We start from the raw sequence: 20,390 nt of genomic DNA on the forward strand, positions 1-20,390 counted from the left end.
CCCTCTCTCCTCTCCCCTCTCCCCCTCTCTTTCCTCTCTCTCAGGCAGTGTGGGCGTTGGGTAACATAGCAGGGGACAGTGCAGTGTGCAGAGACTATGTACTCAACTGTAATATCCTGCCACCACTATTAATGTGAGCGCACACAATCACACACTACTGTTTATGTTGATGTGTCAGTGGAATCAGAGTGGAGGTCCTGTGTCCTCTGATAACTACTACTCTCATGGTTCCTCTCCCTGGTTCCTCTCCAGGCTTCTGACTAAATCCACCAGACTGAGCATGACCAGGAATGCAGTGTGGGCTCTGTCTAACCTGTGCAGGGGGAAGAGCCCCCCACCTGTATTTGAGAAGGTAACACCCTAATCCCACCCACTGCCCCCCCCCCCCCCCCATCTCTATATTAGATGTACCCGAAGAGCCCCATGGAAGTCTAAATGAAACCATCTCTATATTAGATGTATCCAAAGAGCCCTATGGAAGTCTAAATGAAACCATCTCTATATTAGATGTATCCAAAGAGCCCTATGGAAGTCTAAATTAAACCATCTCTATATTAGATGTATCCAAAGAGCCCTATGGAAGTCTAAATGAAACCATCTCTATATTAGATGTATCCAACGAGCCCTATGGAAGTCTAAATGAAACCATCTCTATATTAGATGTATCCAAAGAGCCCCATGGAAGTCTAAATGAAACCATCTCTATATTAGATGTATCCAAAGAGCCCTATGGAAGTCTAAATGAAACCATCTCTATATTAGATGTATCCAAAGAGCCCTATGGAAGTCTAAATGAAACCATCTCTATATTAGATGTATCCAAAGAGCCCTATGGAAGTCTAAATGAAACCATCTCTATATTAGATATATCCAACCAGGAAAGAGTCGAGGGGCTAGGGAAGGAGGATGTTAAGGGACAAGGCAACCCTCTGCTTCATCGTCTCTGCATATGTCTCCACTACTTTAACACAGCTTCTGTTGTCTGATTCCCAACCCCCCCCCCCCCCCCCCAGCTGAAAATAGGCATGGTGTCAGACATAGTTCACATTTGTAGAATGGTTTGGAGCCAGGAAGGAATGTTGGTGTAGTCAGAACATTCTAATAGGATAAGGATTAGTGTTATATAAATCTGATCTCTGATTGGTGTGTCCTTAATATCACTACCTCTCTCTCTGTGTGTATGCTACAATCTAAACGGTAACAGCTAGCTAAGCCTAAAGAAGTAGGTTAACTCCATAATTGGTGTAAAGACTTTCCAAACTGCTTGTGGTTGAAAGCAGTGGACTCATTGAGTTCTGAATGTAAACCGTAACCTCTAGCTCGGTGAAGTCAGTCTTTTGACACCTATAGTGCACTACTAGTGACCAGGGCCCTATGTAGGAGCTAGTCTGTAATGCTGTGTTATTCCCTCCTGTTAGTTAGCTAGCTAGCTAGCTAAAGGTTTAATCTGCTAGTGACCAGGGCCCTATGTAGGAGATGAGGTGTTATTTGCCTCAGTCTGGATTCCATGGAGCTAGTCTGTAATGCTGTGTTATTCCCTCCTGTTAGTTAGCTAGCTAGCTAAAGGTTTAATCTGCTAGTGACCAGGGCCCTATGTAGGAGATGAGGTGTTATTTGCCTCAGTCTGGATTCCATGGAGCTAGTCTGTAATGCTGTGTTATTCCCTCCTGTTAGTTAGCTAGCTAGCTAGCTAAAGGTTTAATCTGCTAGTGACTCAAGCCAGCCAGAACATAAAAGCCCCAGTGACTAACTGACAGCATGTGACCAGGGGGGACGGAATGTGAAGAGGCGGGAGTTTCTCTCACCCTGTGTGACTCTCTCAGCAGTCTAAAGTGTTATACCTCTCGTCCGCCCTGTTTCTCTGTTGGCATTTAATAGAAGAGGGACAGGAAGCCATTTTTAAAACTTGAGATTCACCCTGGGTGAGGAGATCAGTCTCTGTGTCCCAATAGCCTACTCTTCCCTTTGACTGTCACCTTTCCCTTAGTCACAGTAACTCTGTTTAATGGGCTGTTATAGTGTCAGAGAGGGCGTAGTATTGAGCCCTATCAGCTGTACTAAATGAGATGAGGAGGACAGAGCATGTTAAGAGTGTCGTTTTTTTCATATTGAAATCATTGACTTAGCACAGAATGCATCCCTACGCTTTCTACAAAGAGAATATCCACATTCAGAGTGTGATGTCAGCTCTGTCCTATCAGAATGAGAATATCAGCATTCAGAGCGTGATGTCAGCTCTGTCCTATCAGAATGAGAATATCAGCGTTCAGAGCGTGATGTCAGCTCTGTCCTATCAGAATGAGAATATCAGCATTCAGAGCGTGATGTCAGCTCTGTCCTATCAGAATGAGAATATCAGCATTCAGAGCGTGATGTCAGATCTGTCCTATCAGAATGAGAATATCAGCATTCAGAGCGTGATGTCAGCTCTGTCCTATCAGAATGAGAATATCAGCGTTCAGAGCGTGATGTCAGCTCTGTCCTATCAGAATGAGAATATCAGCATTCAGAGCGTGATGTCAGCTCTGTCCTATCAGCGTTCAGAGCGTGATGTCAGCTCTGTCCTATCAGAATGAGAATATCAGCATTCAGAGCGTGATGTCAGCTCTGTCCTATCAGCGTTCAGAGCGTGATGTCAGCTCTGTCCTATCAGAATGAATGCTTCATCACAGCTGTCTCACGTGATATTGGATCAGCCAGCTGATATCCCTAACAAGCCATTACTCTCCTAAATGTTCCCTCAATGTTTTTACAGCAAACTTCAGGTCTGCTGAGCACTAACGTGAACGTTGTTTAAAATTCTGTGCATCTTCCAGTGTGTGTTTACTGTGAACACGGAGGTTGTACCTGCGTTTTAATTGACTGTTTTAACAGCAGCCGTGTGGACTAGTGTGGCTGGGATCATAACGTAGACCTACCAGAGTGTTGTTTTATGGTAGGCCAATGGGGGGGGGGGGGTCCATAACATTTACATAGCCATAACATGTACATAGCCATTCTATCGTTCAGCAGCCAATGTGTAGTGTTCAATGTAGGCCTTACATTCCATGAGACTTTTGGAGAGAAAAAATAATATTGCCTACTTAGACTTGAGTATGCTGTCTCCAAAAAAATAACACTGTCACTTTAATCCTTAGACATAATAATTAAAAAAAGCTCTTTACCTGATTGAAAGATGTCTAGAAATGTACATGTTTTGTGTTCTTGTAGGAAGCAATCACTCCCCTATTGTTGACTACACATGATCTATAAGTGGTCTAATAACTCACTAACTAGCAAAGAATGCGCACTCGTGGCTACATGCAGCTCTCGCTTTGATCTCGAAACAAGGACATCTACTCACGACCGCTCATGCTGTAAACACAGTCCAGTTCAGAGAATGGCACAAATCCATATATGGCAATGGTCTATTTGCATATAGGGCTACTGCAGCTCTGATTGGTTATGGGTCACCGGTCTGTGTAGAGTACAGGCCTGAGTTGTCTTTCAGCGTAATAGAATCCTATTCCAATGCACTCTGCCTAATATTTTCATTGATTCGATCACAATTCCCAAAGGGAAACGTTGATAGTGTTAACTGACGGCGTGGTCGGCCCGCTCATTAGGCAGGATTTAGGCAGCCACCTAATTCTCATTCTGATTGGGCCCAAACATTGATGAGGGTAGCATTTTCCGTGCTAAACTGACCAAGATGCACCTCAAACAACACATAAAACCTCACAAAAAAAACAATAACGAATTCTCTCTCAACCAGTGGTATATGGGCTTTTTTAGGTGAGCGCTGATGCCGCCCTGTGGTGACCTATGGTGACCTAATGGTAAGCAGTGCCCACTTTTGTCAAAGGCAGAGGGTACAAAATAAAGTAGATGCAACAACCTGTTTTACAAACGATGGGCCTACCACCATGGATGAGACAGTCATGCAATTCCATAGCAGACCGACGTGGTAGACTCCAGCTTTCCCCCCAGGTGTCCTCCTGTCTGCAGTGATTCAGATCTGTCAGCAGACGCCTGCTGGGCCTAGTCCTACCTCTCTGATAGAATACACTAACTGTCCCCGTCTGTCCCCCCCCAGGTGTCCTCCTGTCTGTCCTCTGTCCCCCTGTTTGTCCTACCTCTCTGATAGAATACACTAACTGTCCCCGTCTGTCCCCCCCCAGGTGTCCTCCTGTCTGTCCTCTGTCCCCCTGTTTGTCCTACCTCTCTGATAGAATACACTAACTGTCCCCGTCTGTCCCCCCCCAGGTGTCCTCCTGTCTGTCCTCTGTCCCCCTGTTTGTCCTACCTCTCTGATAGAATACACTAACTGTCCCCCTGTCTGTCCCCCCCAGGTGTCCCCTTGTCTACAGGTCCTGTCTAGACTGTTGTTCAGCAGTGATTCAGATCTGTTAGCAGATGCTTGCTGGGCTCTGTCTTACCTCTCTGACGGACCCAACGAGAAGATCCAGGCTGTCATCGACTCCGGCGTCTGCAGGCGCCTCGTAGAGCTGCTCATGTAAGTGTGTGTGTTACTGCAGGCGCCTCGTAGAGCTGCTCATGTAAGTGTGTGTGTTACTGCAGGCGCCTCGTAGAGCTGCTCATGTAAGTGTGTGTGTTACTGCAGGCGCCTCGTAGAGCTGCTCATGTAAGTGTGTGTGTTACTGCAGGCGCCTCGTAGAGCTGCTCATGTAAGTGTGTGTGTTACTGCAGGCGCCTCGTAGAGCTGCTCATGTAAGTGTGTGTGTTACTGCAGGCGCCTCGTAGAGCTGCTCATGTAAGTGTGTGTGTTACTGCAGGCGCCTCGTAGAGCTGCTCATGTAAGTGTGTGTGTTACTGCAGGCGCCTCGTAGAGCTGCTCATGTAAGTGTGTGTGTTACTGCAGGCGCCTCGTAGAGTTGTGTGTGTGTTTGTGCGTGCAGACTTCCGGGGCCTCAGCGTAGTGACTTTTGAATGTTCCCTCTGTCAGGCACACGGACTACAAGGTGGCGTCTCCTGCTCTGAGAGCAGTGGGGAACATCGTCACGGGAGACGACATCCAGACCCAGGTGGTGTTGAACTGTTCAGCCCTGCCCTGTCTGCTCCACCTGCTGAGTAGTCCTAAAGAATCCATCCGGAAAGAAGCCTGCTGGACCGTCTCCAACATCACCGCTGGCAACAGGGCTCAGATACAGGTGAGGTCCAGACTTTATACATCACCGCTGGCAACAGGGCTCAGATACAGGTGAGGTCCAGACTTTATACACATACAAACATCACCGCTGGCAACAGGGCTCAGATACAGGTGAGGTCCAGACTTTATACATCACCGCTGGCAACAGGGCTCAGATACAGGTGAGGTCCAGACTTTATACACATACAAACATCACCCCTGGCAACAGGGCTTAGATACAGGTGAGGTCCAGACTTTATACACATACAAACATCACCCCTGGCAACAGGGCTCAGATACAGGTGAGGTCCAGACTTTATACATCACCGCTGGCAACAGGGCTCAGATACAGGTGAGGTCCAGACTTTATACACATACAAACATCACCCCTGGCAACAGGGCTTAGATACAGGTGAGGTCCAGACTTTATACACATACAAACATCACCCCTGGCAACAGGGCTCAGATACAGGTGAGGTCCAGACTTTATACATCACCGCTGGCAACAGGGCTCAGATACAGGTGAGGTCCAGACTTTATACACATACAAACATCACCCCTGGCAACAGGGCTCAGATACAGGTGAGGTCCAGACTTTATACACATACAAGCATCACCCCTGGCAACAGGGCTTAGATACAGGTGAGGTCCAGACTTTATACACATACAAACATCACCCCTGGCAACAGGGCTTAGATACAGGTGAGGTCCAGACTTTAGACACAGACAAACATCACCCCTGGCAACAGGGCTTAGATACAGGTGAGGTCCAGACTTTATACACAGACAAACATCACCCCTGGCAACAGGGCTTAGATACAGGTGAGGTCCAGACTTTATACACAGACAAACATCACCCCTGGCAACAGGGCTTAGATACAGGTGAGGTCCAGACTTTATACACATACAAACATCACCGCTGGCAACAGGGCTCAGGTACAGGTGAGGTCCAGACTTTATACATCACCGCTGGCAACAGGGCTCAGGTACAGGTGAGGTCCAGACTTTATACATCACCGCTGGCAACAGGGCTCAGATACAGGTGAGGTCCAGACTTTATACATCACCGCTGGCAACAGGGCTCAGATACAGGTGAGGTCCAGACTTTATACATCACCGCTGGCAACAGGGCTCAGATACAGGTGAGGTCCAGACTTTATACACATACAAACATCACCGCTGGCAACAGGGCTCAGATACAGGTGAGGTCCAGACTTTATACATCACCGCTGGCAACAGGGCTCAGATACAGGTGAGGTCCAGACTTTATACATCACCGCTGGCAACAGGGCTCAGATACAGGTGAGGTCCAGACTTTATACACATACAAACATCACCCCTGGCAACAGGGCTTAGATACAGGTGAGGTCCAGACTTTATACACATACAAACATCACCCCTGGCAACAGGGCTTAGATACAGGTGAGGTCCAGACTTTAGACACAGACAAACATCACCCCTGGCAACAGGGCTTAGATACAGGTGAGGTCCAGACTTTATACACAGACAAACATCACCCCTGGCAACAGGGCTTAGATACAGGTGAGGTCCAGACTTTATACACAGACAAACATCACCCCTGGCAACAGGGCTTAGATACAGGTGAGGTCCAGACTTTATACACATACAAACATCACCGCTGGCAACAGGGCTCAGGTACAGGTGAGGTCCAGACTTTATACATCACCGCTGGCAACAGGGCTCAGATACAGGTGAGGTCCAGACTTTATACATCACCGCTGGCAACAGGGCTCAGATACAGGTGAGGTCCAGACTTTATACATCACCGCTGGCAACAGGGCTCAGATACAGGTGAGGTCCAGACTTTATACATCACCGCTGGCAACAGGGCTCAGATACAGGTGAGGTCCAGACTTTATACACATACAAACATCACCGCTGGCAACAGGGCTTAGATACAGGTGAGGTCCAGACTTTATACATCACCGCTGGCAACAGGGCTCAGATACAGGTGAGGTCCAGACTTTATACACATACAAACATCACCCCTGGCTTAGATACAGGTGAGGTCCAGACTTTATACACATACAAACATCACCCCTGGCAACAGGGCTTAGATACAGGTGAGGTCCAGACTTTATACACATACAAACATCACCCCTGGCAACAGGGCTTAGATACAGGTGAGGTCCAGACTTTATACACATACAAACATCACCCCTGGCAACAGGGCTTAGATACAGGTGAGGTCCAGACTTTATACACATACAAACATCACCCCTGGCAACAGGGCTTAGATACAGGTGAGGTCCAGACTTTAGACACAGACAAACATCACCCCTGGCAACAGGGCTCAGATACAGGTGAGGTCCAGACTTTATACATCACCCCTGGCAACAGGGCTTAGATACAGGTGAGGTCCAGACTTTATACACAGACAAACATCACCCCTGGCAACAGGGCTCAGATACAGGTGAGGTCCAGACTTTATACACATACAAGCATCACCCCTGGCAACAGGGCTTAGATACAGGTGAGGTCCAGACTTTATACACATACAAACATCACCCCTGGCAACAGGGCTCAGATACAGGTGAGGTCCAGACTTTATACATCACCGCTGGCTTAGATACAGGTGAGGTCCAGACTTTATACACAGACAAACATCACCCCCTGCAACAGGGCTCAGATACAGGTGAGGTCCAGACTTTATACACATACAAACATCACCCCTGGCAACAGGGCTCAGATACAGGTGAGGTCCAGACTTTATACACATACAAACATCACCCCTGGCAACAGGGCTTAGATACAGGTGAGGTCCAGACTTTATACACAGACAAACATCACCCCTGGCAACAGGGCTCAGATACAGGTGAGGTCCAGACTTTATACACAGACAAACATCACCCCTGGCAACAGGGCTTAGATACAGGTGAGGTCCAGACTTTATACACAGACAAACATCACCCCTGGCAACAGGGCTCAGATACAGGTGAGGTCCAGACTTTATACACAGACAAACATCACCGCTGGCAACAGGGCTCAGATACAGGTGAGGTCCAGACTTTATACATCACCGCTGGCAACAGGGCTCAGATACAGGTGAGGTCCAGACTTTATACACATACAAACATCACCCCTGGCAACAGGGCTTAGATACAGGTGAGGTCCAGACTTTATACACAGACAAACATCACCCCTGGCAACAGGGCTCAGATACAGGTGAGGTCCAGACTTTATACATCACCGCTGGCAACAGGGCTCAGATACAGGTGAGGTCCAGACTTTATACATCACCGCTGGCAACAGGGCTCAGATACAGGTGAGGTCCAGACTTTATACACATACAAACATCACCCCTGGCAACAGGGCTTAGATACAGGTGAGGTCCAGACTTTATACACATACAAACATCACCCCTGGCTTAGATACAGGTGAGGTCCAGACTTTATACACATACAAACATCACCGCTGGCAACAGGGCTCAGATACAGGTGAGGTCCAGACTTTATACATCACCGCTGGCAACAGGGCTCAGGTACAGGTGAGGTCCAGACTTTATACATCACCGCTGGCAACAGGGCTCAGATACAGGTGAGGTCCAGACTTTATACATCACCGCTGGCAACAGGGCTCAGATACAGGTGAGGTCCAGACTTTATACACATACAAACATCACCGCTGGCAACAGGGCTCAGATACAGGTGAGGTCCAGACTTTATACACATACAAACATCACCCCTGGCAACAGGGCTCAGATACAGGTGAGGTCCAGACTTTATACATCACCCCTGGCAACAGGGCTTAGATACAGGTGAGGTCCAGACTTTATACACAGACAAACATCACCCCTGGCAACAGGGCTCAGATACAGGTGAGGTCCAGACTTTATACATCACCGCTGGCAACAGGGCTCAGATACAGGTGAGGTCCAGACTTTATACACAGACAAACATCACCCCTGGCAACAGGGCTCAGATACAGGTGAGGTCCAGACTTTATACATCACCCCTGGCAACAGGGCTTAGATACAGGTGAGGTCCAGACTTTATACACAGACAAACATCACCCCTGGCAACAGGGCTCAGATACAGGTGAGGTCCAGACTTTATACACAGACAAACATCACCCCTGGCAACAGGGCTCAGATACAGGTGAGGTCCAGATACCTTCTCTACAGTTACAGATACGTAACACAGACTGATACAGTACAGACACTACACAGGTCCAAAGAGGTCTTCAGGATCTGGGTCTTGTCTCAGTCTTCGGTCTGCATAAAGGGCTTGTGTTGCCTCTCTCCCGTTTAGGTTGCGGGCATCTCTGTCTCCACTCAACCGTTTTCACTTCCTCTTGTTTCTCCTCTCCTAAGACGGTGATCGACGCCAATATCTTCCCTGTGCTGATCGACATCCTGCAGAAGGCAGAGTTCAGAACCAGGAAGGAAGCAGCCTGGGCCATTACTAACGCCACCTCTGGAGGAACACCAGAACAGATCAGGTAATAAAGCCACGCCCACCTCACCAGAACAGATCAGGTAATGAAGCCACGCCCACCTCACCAGAACAGATCAGGTAATAAAGCCACGCCCACCTCACCAGAACAGATCAGGTAATGAAGCCACGCCCACCTCACCAGAACAGATCGGGTAATAAAGCCACGCCCACCTCACCAGGACAGATCGGGTAATAAAGCCACGCCCACCTCACCAGGACAGATCGGGTAATAAAGCCACGCCCACCTCACCAGAATAGAGCGGGTAATAAAGCCACGCCCACCTCACCAGAATAGATCGGGTAATAAAGCCACGCCCACCTCACCCGAACAGGATTAGAGGGGGAGGGGGACGCTCCTCACCAGGACAGGATTAGAGGGGGAGGGGGACGCTCCTCACCAGGACAGGATTAGAGGGGGAGGGGACGCTCCTCACCAGGACAGGATTAGAGGGGGAGGGGACGCTCCTCACCAGGACAGGATTAGAGGGGGTGGGGACGCTCCTCACCAGGACAGGATTAGAGGGGGTGGGGACGCTCCTCACCAGGACAGGATTAGAGAGGGAGGGGACGCTCCTCACCAGGACAGGATTAGAGAGGGAGGGGACGCTCCTCACCAGGACAGGATTAGAGGGGGAGGGGACGCTCCTCACCAGGACAGGATTAGAGAGGGAGGGGACGCTCCTCACCAGGACACGATTAGAGGGGGAGGGGACGCTCCTCACCAGGACACGATTAGAGGGGGAGGGGACGCTCCTCACCAGGACAGGATTAGAGAGGGAGGGGACGCTCCTCACCAGGACAGGATTAGAGGGGGGGGGGGGAACGCTCCTCACCAGGACAGGATTAGAGGGGGAGGGGACGCTCCTCACCAGGACAGGATTAGAGGGGGAGGGGGACGCTCCTCACCAGGACAGGATTAGAGGGGGAGGGGACGCTCCTCACCAGGACAGGATTAGAGGGGGTGGGGACGCTCCTCACCAGGACAGGATTAGAGGGGGGTGGGGACGGTCCTCACCAGGACAGGATTAGAGGGGGGTGGGACGCTCCTCACCAGGACAGGATTAGAGGGGGAGGGGACGCTCCTCACCAGGACAGGATTAGAGAGGGAGGGGACGCTCCTCACCAGGACAGGATTAGAGGGGGAGGGGACGCTCCTCACCAGGACAGGATTAGAGGGGGAGGGGACGCTCCTCACCAGGACAGGATTAGAGGGGGAGGGGACGCTCCTCACCAGGACACGATTAGAGGGGGAGGGGACGCTCCTCACCAGGACACGATTAGAGGGGGAGGGGACGCTCCTCACCAGGACAGGATTAGAGGGGGAGGGGACGCTCCTCACCAGGACAGGATTAGAGGGGGAGGGGACGCTCCAGTGTTGTTAGGGTAGGGTTTGGCCGAGGGGGGCTTGGCTCATCGCGCTCTAGCGACTCCTTGTGGTGGGTTCGGGCACCTGCAGGCTGACTTCGGTTGTCAGTTGAGCAGTGTTTTATTTATTTTATTTCACCTTTATTTAACCAGGTAGGCCAGTTGAGAACGAGTTCTCATTTACAACTGAGACCTGGCCAAGATAAAGCAAAGCAGTGCGACAAAAACAACAACACAGAGTTACACATTAACCTCTTGATCCTACTTGAGACGCAGACATCTCAACTAGGCACCTGGAAATGCAAATGCGCTACGCTAAATGCTAAATGTACTCGTTAAAACTCAAACGTTCATTAAAACACACATGCAGGGTATTGAATTAAAGCTACACTCGTTGTGAATCTAGCCAACAAGTCAGATTTTAAAATGCTTTTCGGCAAAAGCATGAGAAGCTATTATCTGATAGCATGCAACACCCCAGCTTGCCTGAAGGGGACGTAAACAAAAGAATTGGCGTAGCCGGCGCTACACAAAAACGCAGAAATAAAATATAAAACATTCATTACCTTTGATATTCTTTGTTGGCACTCCTATATGTTCCATAAACATCACAATTGGGTATTTTTCCCGATTTAAATCCGTCCATGTATGCCCAAAATATCCATTTGTATAGCCTGTCTGGTTCAGGAAAAAAGCTCTCTTCCAACACGCAACGTCATTTTTTAAAATTATATAAGTTGCCTATATTCTTTGACAAAACACTTCAACCTACTTTTGTAACCCAACTTTAGGTATTTGTAAACGTTAATAAGCGATCAAATTGATCACTGGGCGATCTGTATTCAATAGCAGCTACTCAAGAAAACAATGTCCATTTTTCTCTCTTCCAAAATCGATTGTTGTAGGCTGGATGGAATGAAGGATCTATTGGTCATGACTCAAAGGATTTTTGTCAATGAAAATGATGTTTTTGGCGACATCGTGTGGAAGCTGTAGGAATTGCATCCGTGTCCATATTAAATTTGGTGTCCTTTAAACAATACATGCAAGTGGCGCATGGATATTATTTCCATTTTTCAGTGACCAGTTTTTCTTGTGCTTTTCGATGAAACACGCTCTGTTATAGTCACAGCCGTGATTTAACCAGTTTTAGAAACTTCAGAGTGTTTTCTATCCACACATACTAATCATATGCATATACTATATTCCTGGCATGAGTAGCAGGACGCTGAAATGTTGCGCGATTTTTAACAGAATGTTCGAAAAAGGAGGGGGTGGACTTAAGAGGTTTTAACAAACGTACGGTCAATAACACAATAGAAAAATCTATGTGCAAATGTAGAAGATTAGGGAGGTAAAAGGCAATAAATAGGCCATGGAGGTGAAATAATTACAATTTAGCGTTAACACTGTAAGATGTGCAGATGATGATATGCAAGTAGAGATACTGGGGTGCAAAAGAGCAACACAAAATAATAGCTATATGGGGATGAGGTAGTTAGATGGGCTGTTTTACAGATGGGCTATGTACAGGTGCAGTGATCTGTGAGCTGCTCTGACAGCTGGTTCTTAACCCAATTGAGGGAGATATGAGTCTCCAGCTTCAGTGATTTTTGGCAATTTGTTCCAGTCATTGGCAGCAGAGAACTGGAAGGAAAGGCGGCCAAAGGAGTTGTTGGCTTTGGAGATGACCAGTGAAATATACCTGCTGGAGTTTCATCCAACACATTGGTGTAGCTGGTTTCCGGGTCAAGCGAGCAGGTGTTAAAAAGCACGGTTTGGCTCTCCCGAGCCTGTAGGGGAGTTGCAGCAATGAGACAAGATCATAATCATGAAATTGGGGAGTAAAAGGGGCTACATTTGTTTTTATAAATATGAACAGTAAACATTACATTCAAATTCCAAAGAAATTGTATTTGAATTGACGGATTAGAAGGCCCTTGCCTTGTCTCTCAGAGCTTTGTGGTGGTGATGTTTAGGCCGAGGTGTGTATAGTTGTTTGTGTACTCTAGGGCAACGGTGTCTAGATGGAATTTGTTTATTCGTTGTCCGGGTAACTGGACCTTTTTTTGGAACACCATTATTTTTTGTCTTTCTGAGATTTACTGTCAGGGCTCAGGTCCGACACAATCTCTTCCTGTCTCTCCCTTTTTCTCCATCTTTAATTCTCTGATCTCTCTCTGTCTCTCTCTGTCTCTCTCTCTGTGTCTCTCTCTCTCTCTCTCTCTCTCTCTCTCTCTCTCTCTCTCTCTCTCTCTCTCTCTCTCTCTGTCTCTGTCTCTCTCTGTGTCTCTCTCTGTCTCTCTCTAGGTACCTGGTGAACCTGGGCTGTATCAAGCCTCTGTGTGACTTGTTGACCGTGATGGACAGTAAGATAGTCCAGGTGTCTCTGAACGGTCTGGAGAACATTCTGAGACTGGGAGACCAAGAGGCCAAGCAGGATGCAGGACCCAGTGGTACTGGCATCAACCCCTACTGCTCTCTCATAGAGGAGGCGTATGGTACGTACATACACACATCAACCCCTACTGCTCTCTCATAGAGGAGGCCTATGGTACGTACATACACACATCAACCCCTACTGCTCTCTCATAGAGGAGGCCTATGGTACGTACATACACACATCAACCCCTACTGCTCTCTCATAGAGGAGGCCTATGGTACATACACACATCAACCCCTACTGCTCTCTCATAGAGGAGGCCTTTAGTATGTACATACACACATCAACCCCTACTGCTCTCTCAGAGGAGGCCTTTAGTATGTACATACACACATCAACCCCTACTGCGCTCTCTGAGGCCTATACAGTGAGGGGAAAAGTATTTGACCCCCTGCTGATTTTGTATGTTTGCCCACTGACAAAGAAATGATCAGTCTATAATTTTAATGTTAGGTTTATTTGAACAGTGAGAGACAGAATAACAACAACAAAAATACATGTTAAAAATGTTATAAATTAATTTGTATTTGACCCCCTCTCAAACAGAAAGATTTCTGGCTCCCAGGTGTCTTTTATACAGGTAACGAGCTGAGATTAGGAGCACACTCTTAAAGGGAGTGCTCCTAATCTCAGTTTGTTACCTGTATAAAAGACACCTGTCCACAGAAGCAATCAATCAATCAGATTCCAAACTCTCCACCATGGCCAAGACCAAAGGGCTCTCCAAGGATGTCGGGGACAAGATTGTAGACCTACACAAGGCTGGAATGGGCTACAAGACCATCGCCAAGCAGCTTGGTGAGGTGACAACAGTTGGTGCGATTATTCGCAAATGGAAGAAACACAAGAACTGTCAATCTCCCTCGGCCTGGGGCTCCATGCAAGATCTCACCTCGTGGAGTTGCAATGATCATGAGAACGGTGAGGAATCAGCCCAGAACTACACGTGAGGATCTTGTCAATGATCTCAAGGCAGCTGGGATCATAGTCACCAAGAAAACAATTGGTAACACACTACTCCGTGAAGGACTGAAATCCTGCAGCGCCCGCAAGGTCCCCCTGCTCAAGAAAGCACATATACATGCCCGTCGGAAGTTTGCCAATGAACATCTGAATGATTCAGAGGACAACTGGGTGAAAGTGTTGTGGTCAGATGAGACCAAAATGGAGCTCTTTAGCATCAATTCAACTCGCCGTGTTTGGAGGAGGAGGACTGCTGCCTATGACCCCCAAGAACACCATCCCCACCGTCAAACATGGAGGTGGAAACATTATGCTTTGGGGGTGTTTGTCTGTTAAGGGGACAGGACAACTTCACCGCATCAAAGGGACGATTGACGGGGCCATGTACCGTCAAATCTTGGGTGAGAACCTCCTTCCCTCAGCCAGGGCATTGAAAATGGGTTGTGTATGGGTATTCCAGCATGACAATGACCCAAAACCCACGGCCGAGGCAACAAAGGAGTGGCTCAAGAAGAAGCACATTAAGGTCCTGGAGTGGCCTAGCCAGTCTCCAGACCTTAATCCCATAGAAAATCTATGGAGGGAGCTGAAGGTTTGAGTTGCCAAATGTCAGCCTCGAAACCTTAATGACTTGGAGAAGATCTGCAAAGAGGAGTGGGACAAAATCCTTCCTGAGACGTGTGCAAACCTGGTGGCCAACTACGAGAAACGTCTGACCTCTGTGATTGCCAACAAGGGTTTTGCCACAAAGCACAAAGTCATGTTTTGCAGAGGGGTCAAATACTTATTTCCCTCATTAAAAAATGCAAGTCAATTTATAACATTTTGGCATGCGGTTTTCTGGATTTTTTTGTTATTCTGTCTCTCACTGTTCAAATAAACCTTCCATTAAAATTATAGGCTGATCATTTCTTTGTCAGTGGGCAAACGTACAAAATCAGCAGAGGATCAAATACTTTTCCCACCTCACTGTAGTACGTACATTTGGAAAGTATTCATACCACTTAAATCTACAAACAATATCCCATAATGACAATACCCCATAAATATCACAGTTACGTAAGTATTCAGACCCTTTACTCAGTACTTTGTTGAAGCACCTTTGGCAGTGATTACAGCCTTGAGTCTTCTTGGGTATGACCCCACAAGCTTGGCACACTTGTATTTGGGGAGTTTCTCCCAGTCTTCTCTGCAGATTCCCTCAAGCTCTGTCGGGTTGGATGGGGATCGTCGCTGCACAGCTATTTTCAGGTCTCTCAAGAGATGTTCGATCGGGTTCAAGTCTCTGGCTGGGCCACTCAAGGACATTCAGATACTTGTCCTGAAGACACTCCTTCATTGTCTTGGCTGTGCTTAGAGTCATTGTCCTGTTGCAAGGTGAACCTTCACCCCAGTCTGAGGTCCTGAGTGCTCTGGAGCAGGTTTTCATCAAGGATCTGTATTTTACAGGATCTGTATCCTGACTAGTCTCCCAGTCCCTGCCGCTGAAAAACATCCCCACAGCATGATGCTGCCACCAGCTATTTTCAAGTCACTCCAGAGATGTTTGATCGGGTTAAATTCCGGGCTCTGGCAGGGCCACTCAAGGACATTATGAGACCTGTCCCAAAGCCACTCCTGCGTTGTCCTGATGGAAGGTGATCCTTCGCCCCAGTCTGAGGTCCTGAGCGTTCTGGAGCAAGTTTTCATCAAAGATCTCTCTGTACTTTGCTCGGTTCATCTTTCCCTCGATCCTGACTAGTCTCCCAGTCCTTGCCGCTGAAGAACATCGCCACAGCATGATGCTGCCACCACCATGCTTCACCGTAGGGATGGTGCCAAGTTTCCTCCAGATGTGACGCTTGTCATTCAGGACAAAGAGTTCAATCTTGGTTTCATCAGACCAGAGAATCTTGTTTCTAATGCTCAGAGTCCTTTAGGTGCCTTTTGGCAAACTCCAAGTGGGCTGTCATATGCCTTTTACTGAGTAGTGGCTTCCATCTGGCTACTCTAACAAAGGTCTGGTGGAGTGCTGCAGAGATGGTTGTCCTTCTGGAATGTTCTCCCATCTCCACAGAGGAACTATGGAGCTCTGTCAGTGATCATCGGGTTCTTCACCTCCCTGACCAAGGCCCTTCAACCCTTATTGGTCAGTTTGGCCGGGAGGCCAGCTCTATGAAGATAATTGGTGGCTTCCATTTAAGAATGATGGAGGCCACTGTGTTCTTGGGGACCTTCGATGCTGCAGAAATGTTTTGGTAACCTTCCTCAGATCTGTGCCTCGACACAATCCTGTCTCGGAGCTCTACGGACAATTCCTTCAACCTCATGTCTTGGTTTTTGCTCTGACATGCACTGTCAACTGTGGGACATTATATAGACAGGTGTGTGCCTTTCCAAATCATGTCCAATCAATTGAATTTACCACAGGTGGACTCCAATCAAGTTGTAGAAACATCTCAAGGATGATCAATGGAAACAGGATGGACCTGAGCTCAATTTGACTCTCATAGCAAAGGGTCTGAATACTTATGGTATTTCTGAGGGGGTTAATCGAAAAACATGTGTTTCGCTTTGTCATTATGGGGCGTTGTGTGTAGATGTATACAACATGTGGAAAAGGTCAAGGGGTCTGAATACTTGCTGAAATGCACTGTATAATACCAACAACTGCTACTGTTCTGAGGTACATGTATACAAACACATTCAGACAGTATAGACACGTGACAGACAGACAGACAGACAGACAGACAGACAGACAGACAGACAGACAGACAGACAGACAGACAGACAGACAGACAGACAGACAGACAGACAGACAGACAGACAGACAGACAGACAGACAGACAGACAGACAGACAGACAGACAGACAGACAGACAGACAGACAGACAGACAGACAGACAGACAGACAGACAGACAGACAGACAGACAGACAGACAGACAGACAGACAGACAGACAGACAGACAGACAGACAGACAGACAGACAGACAGACAGACAGACAGACAGACAGACAGACAGACAGACAGACAGACAGACAGACAGACAGACAGACAGACAGACAGACAGACAGACAGACAGACAGACAGACAGACAGACAGACAGACAGACAGACAGACAGACAGACAGACAGGTTCGTACAGTACACAAACGCACTTCCGCATACATACAATTGCATAATCTACCGTGGTGTATGAATAAATAAACTCTCCATCTCCAGGTCTGGATAAAATCGAGTTCCTTCAGAGCCATGAGAACCAAGAGATCTACCAGAAGGCCTTTGATCTGATAGAGCACTACTTTGGAGTGGAGGAGGAGGACCAGAACCTGGCTCCTCAGGTAGACCAGGTCAACCAGCAGTTCCTCTTCCCCCAGCAGGAAGCACCCATGGAGGGCTTCCAGCTATAATGCCCTCCCTTCCCTTTGGTTCATCCAAACATCACTCATTTACCCATGGATCCCATTGGAAGGCTTTCGGTTGACTTCTTCCCCCATATCCCCTACCAATGGAGGGTTTTGAGGTAAATTAGGGTTCCTGTGTCCCTCCAACCACCACCTATATGCCCCAGCCCGTGGCTAGCTCTGCTACCCCAACCTCTACTGATGCAGGGTCTCCGGTGCCCTATCCTTTGTCCACTGTGACCTTCCAGGCTCAACTGTGGAAGATAGAACGTTGTCCTCTGCCTCCTATCCCATGGAAGGCTTTATCCAACCTATATTACCCAATCCCCGTGAGCGTGTCGCAACCTACCCAAACAGATCAGACACTTCTAACAGAACACCACGCCTCGGCTGAGGAGCCAATCGGAGAGCTGAACTCGCACCACATGACCTGATGATTTAAAACACAGCTCTTCCTTATCGGTGATCACACACCAGGGCCGTGATCACACACCAGGGCCGTGATCACACACCAGGGCCGTGATCACACACCAGGGCGGTGATCACACACCAGGGCCGTGATCACACACCAGGGCCGTGATCACACACCAGGGCGGTGATCACACACCAGGGCCGTGATCACACACCAGGGCCGTGATCACACACCAGGGCGGTGATCACACACCAGGGCAGGTTTGAAATGCGTAGATACATTGAGAAATACCGCCAGTACTGTTGATAGTCCTGATTTTCTTCTGACAGTAGCAGTGGCTTGTTGTGGATTTTACTGCTCCCCGTCAGCCCGTTGGGATGACCTTTAGGATGTGGGGGGTCAAATCTGACCTCGAGTGATGAGTGTTATTTCACTTATTTATCCTTTCCCCTCATTTAGCTTTTGTCAGCCCTGTCCCCCCCCCCCCCCCCGGCCTGTTCTGAAGCACATCTCCGTGTACCACCTGAAGACTAGTGTCCCCAGACTGAAGACTTCCTTACCTACTGTTAGCAATAGAACTCAGAGGCCAAACCCTCATTCACATTGGTTTCTGTCTGATCAGACATACAGGGTTCCACTAAAACAATTCTGGGGATTCTTAGTAATTCTAGAATTCTGGTTTGGAGTGTTGACCCAAGGTTCTCTCCTTCTAGAACTGACGGTCCTTTCTCTACTATTTAATTTCCTACAACTTTCAGCAACTTTTTTTTTTGTTTGCGACAGATGATTTCTTGGACCTGGGGAGGGATGGCGAGGGTGGAGCAACATGTTGGGGTCTAAATCGTAAAATCAGGAAAACTTCTGGGCGTCGAGTGGGATGGGGAAGGGGATTTAAGGTGAGGGAGGGGGGGGGGGGGGGGGGGTCCATATTGAATCGTATAACCTAGGTTGCTAGCTTGATCTGAAGTTGATATAGCTAGAGATATAATGTTCGTTGTGTGCTGTGTTCTTAATAACGATAGATTTGAATTATGACGTGATTCTAGCTATTAAAACGGCAGACCGCTGGGGGGGCGAGGGGCTACACTAACCTGAGAAAAAAAACATGTAACTCAGCTTCACGAAAATCAGGCATCAATGTCAGATTCACTGTGATATCCTGTTTACTCACCTGCATGGAAGGTTGGGGGGTTTTGGGCCCGGGATGCGTTCTGAATGGCACGCTAAGCCCTATGGACCCTGGTCTAAAATAGTGCACTATATAGGGATTAGGGCCCTGGTCTAAAGTAGTGCACTATATAGGGAATAGGGTCCTGGTCTAAAGTAGTGCACTATATAGGGATTAGGGCCCTGGTCTAAATTAGTGCACTATATAGGGAATAGGGCCCTGGTCTAAAATAGTGTACTATATAGGGCCCTGGTCTAAAGTAGTGTACTATATAGGGCCCTGGTCTAAAGTAGTGTACTATATAGGGCCCTGGTCTAAAATAGTGTACTATATAGGGCCCTGGTCTAAAATAGTGTACTATATAGGGCCCTGGTCTAAAGTAGTGTACTATATAGGGCCCTGGTCTAAAATAGTGTACTATATAGGGCCCTGGTCTAAAATAGTGTACTATATAGGGCCCTGGTCTAAAATAGTGTACTATATAGGGCCCTGGTCTAAAGTAGTGTACTATATAGGGAATAGGGTGTCATTTGGAACAGAGCTCCAGTGTAAATAGATATGTTTGTGCTGGCTGAGTTGCATTAGGCCCTGTGATTTGGTGTGTGTGTCCCCCCAGTGTGTATGTATGCTAGGGTTTGCATGGTGTTCCTATTGCCCTACAGTCACGCAGTATCCTTTTGCCAAACACCTGGAATTATTGTTGGGAGAGGGAGTGATTTAAGTCTTAGAAAATTTAACCAAGATATTATTTTTAAGCAATACGGTCCGAGGGGATTGTGGTATATGGCCAATATACCACGGTTAAGGTCTTTTCTTAGGCACGGCGCAACGCGGAGTGCCTGGATACAGCCCTTAGCCGTGTTATATTGCCCATATACCACAAACCCCCAAGGTGCCTTATTGCTATTATAAACGAGGTGGTTCGAGCCCTGAATGCTGATTGACCCGACCATATGTTGTCATAACCGTTTTATACGGTCTGATATTCCACATGTATTTTTACTGCTCTAATTACATTGGTAACCAGTTTATAATAAAGCCCGAGGTGTGGTGTATATGGCCAATATACCAC

General features: G+C 47.8%; 1 protein-coding gene across 1 annotated transcript in view; it reads left to right on the forward strand.

Moving 5' to 3' along the window:
* LOC110487858 (importin subunit alpha-7) overlaps positions 1-17,932 on the forward strand; it is a 38,067-nt gene extending 20,135 nt beyond the window's left edge. The window contains exons 6-12 of the mRNA XM_090227453.1: positions 45-133; positions 253-352; positions 4,332-4,495; positions 4,946-5,150; positions 9,462-9,589; positions 13,261-13,451; positions 17,557-17,932. Of these exons, the coding sequence (XP_090083579.1) occupies positions 45-133; positions 253-352; positions 4,332-4,495; positions 4,946-5,150; positions 9,462-9,589; positions 13,261-13,451; positions 17,557-17,744 (1,065 nt within the window). The 3' untranslated portion in view covers positions 17,745-17,932. The remainder of the gene's footprint in view (positions 1-44; positions 134-252; positions 353-4,331; positions 4,496-4,945; positions 5,151-9,461; positions 9,590-13,260; positions 13,452-17,556) is intronic.
* The last annotated feature ends 2,458 nt before the right edge of the window (positions 17,933-20,390 follow it).

This window comes from Oncorhynchus mykiss, chromosome 30, assembly GCF_057628025.1.
Source record: "Oncorhynchus mykiss isolate SJ-2025 chromosome 30, ASM5762802v1, whole genome shotgun sequence".
Classification (NCBI taxonomy): domain Eukaryota; kingdom Metazoa; phylum Chordata; class Actinopteri; order Salmoniformes; family Salmonidae; genus Oncorhynchus; species Oncorhynchus mykiss.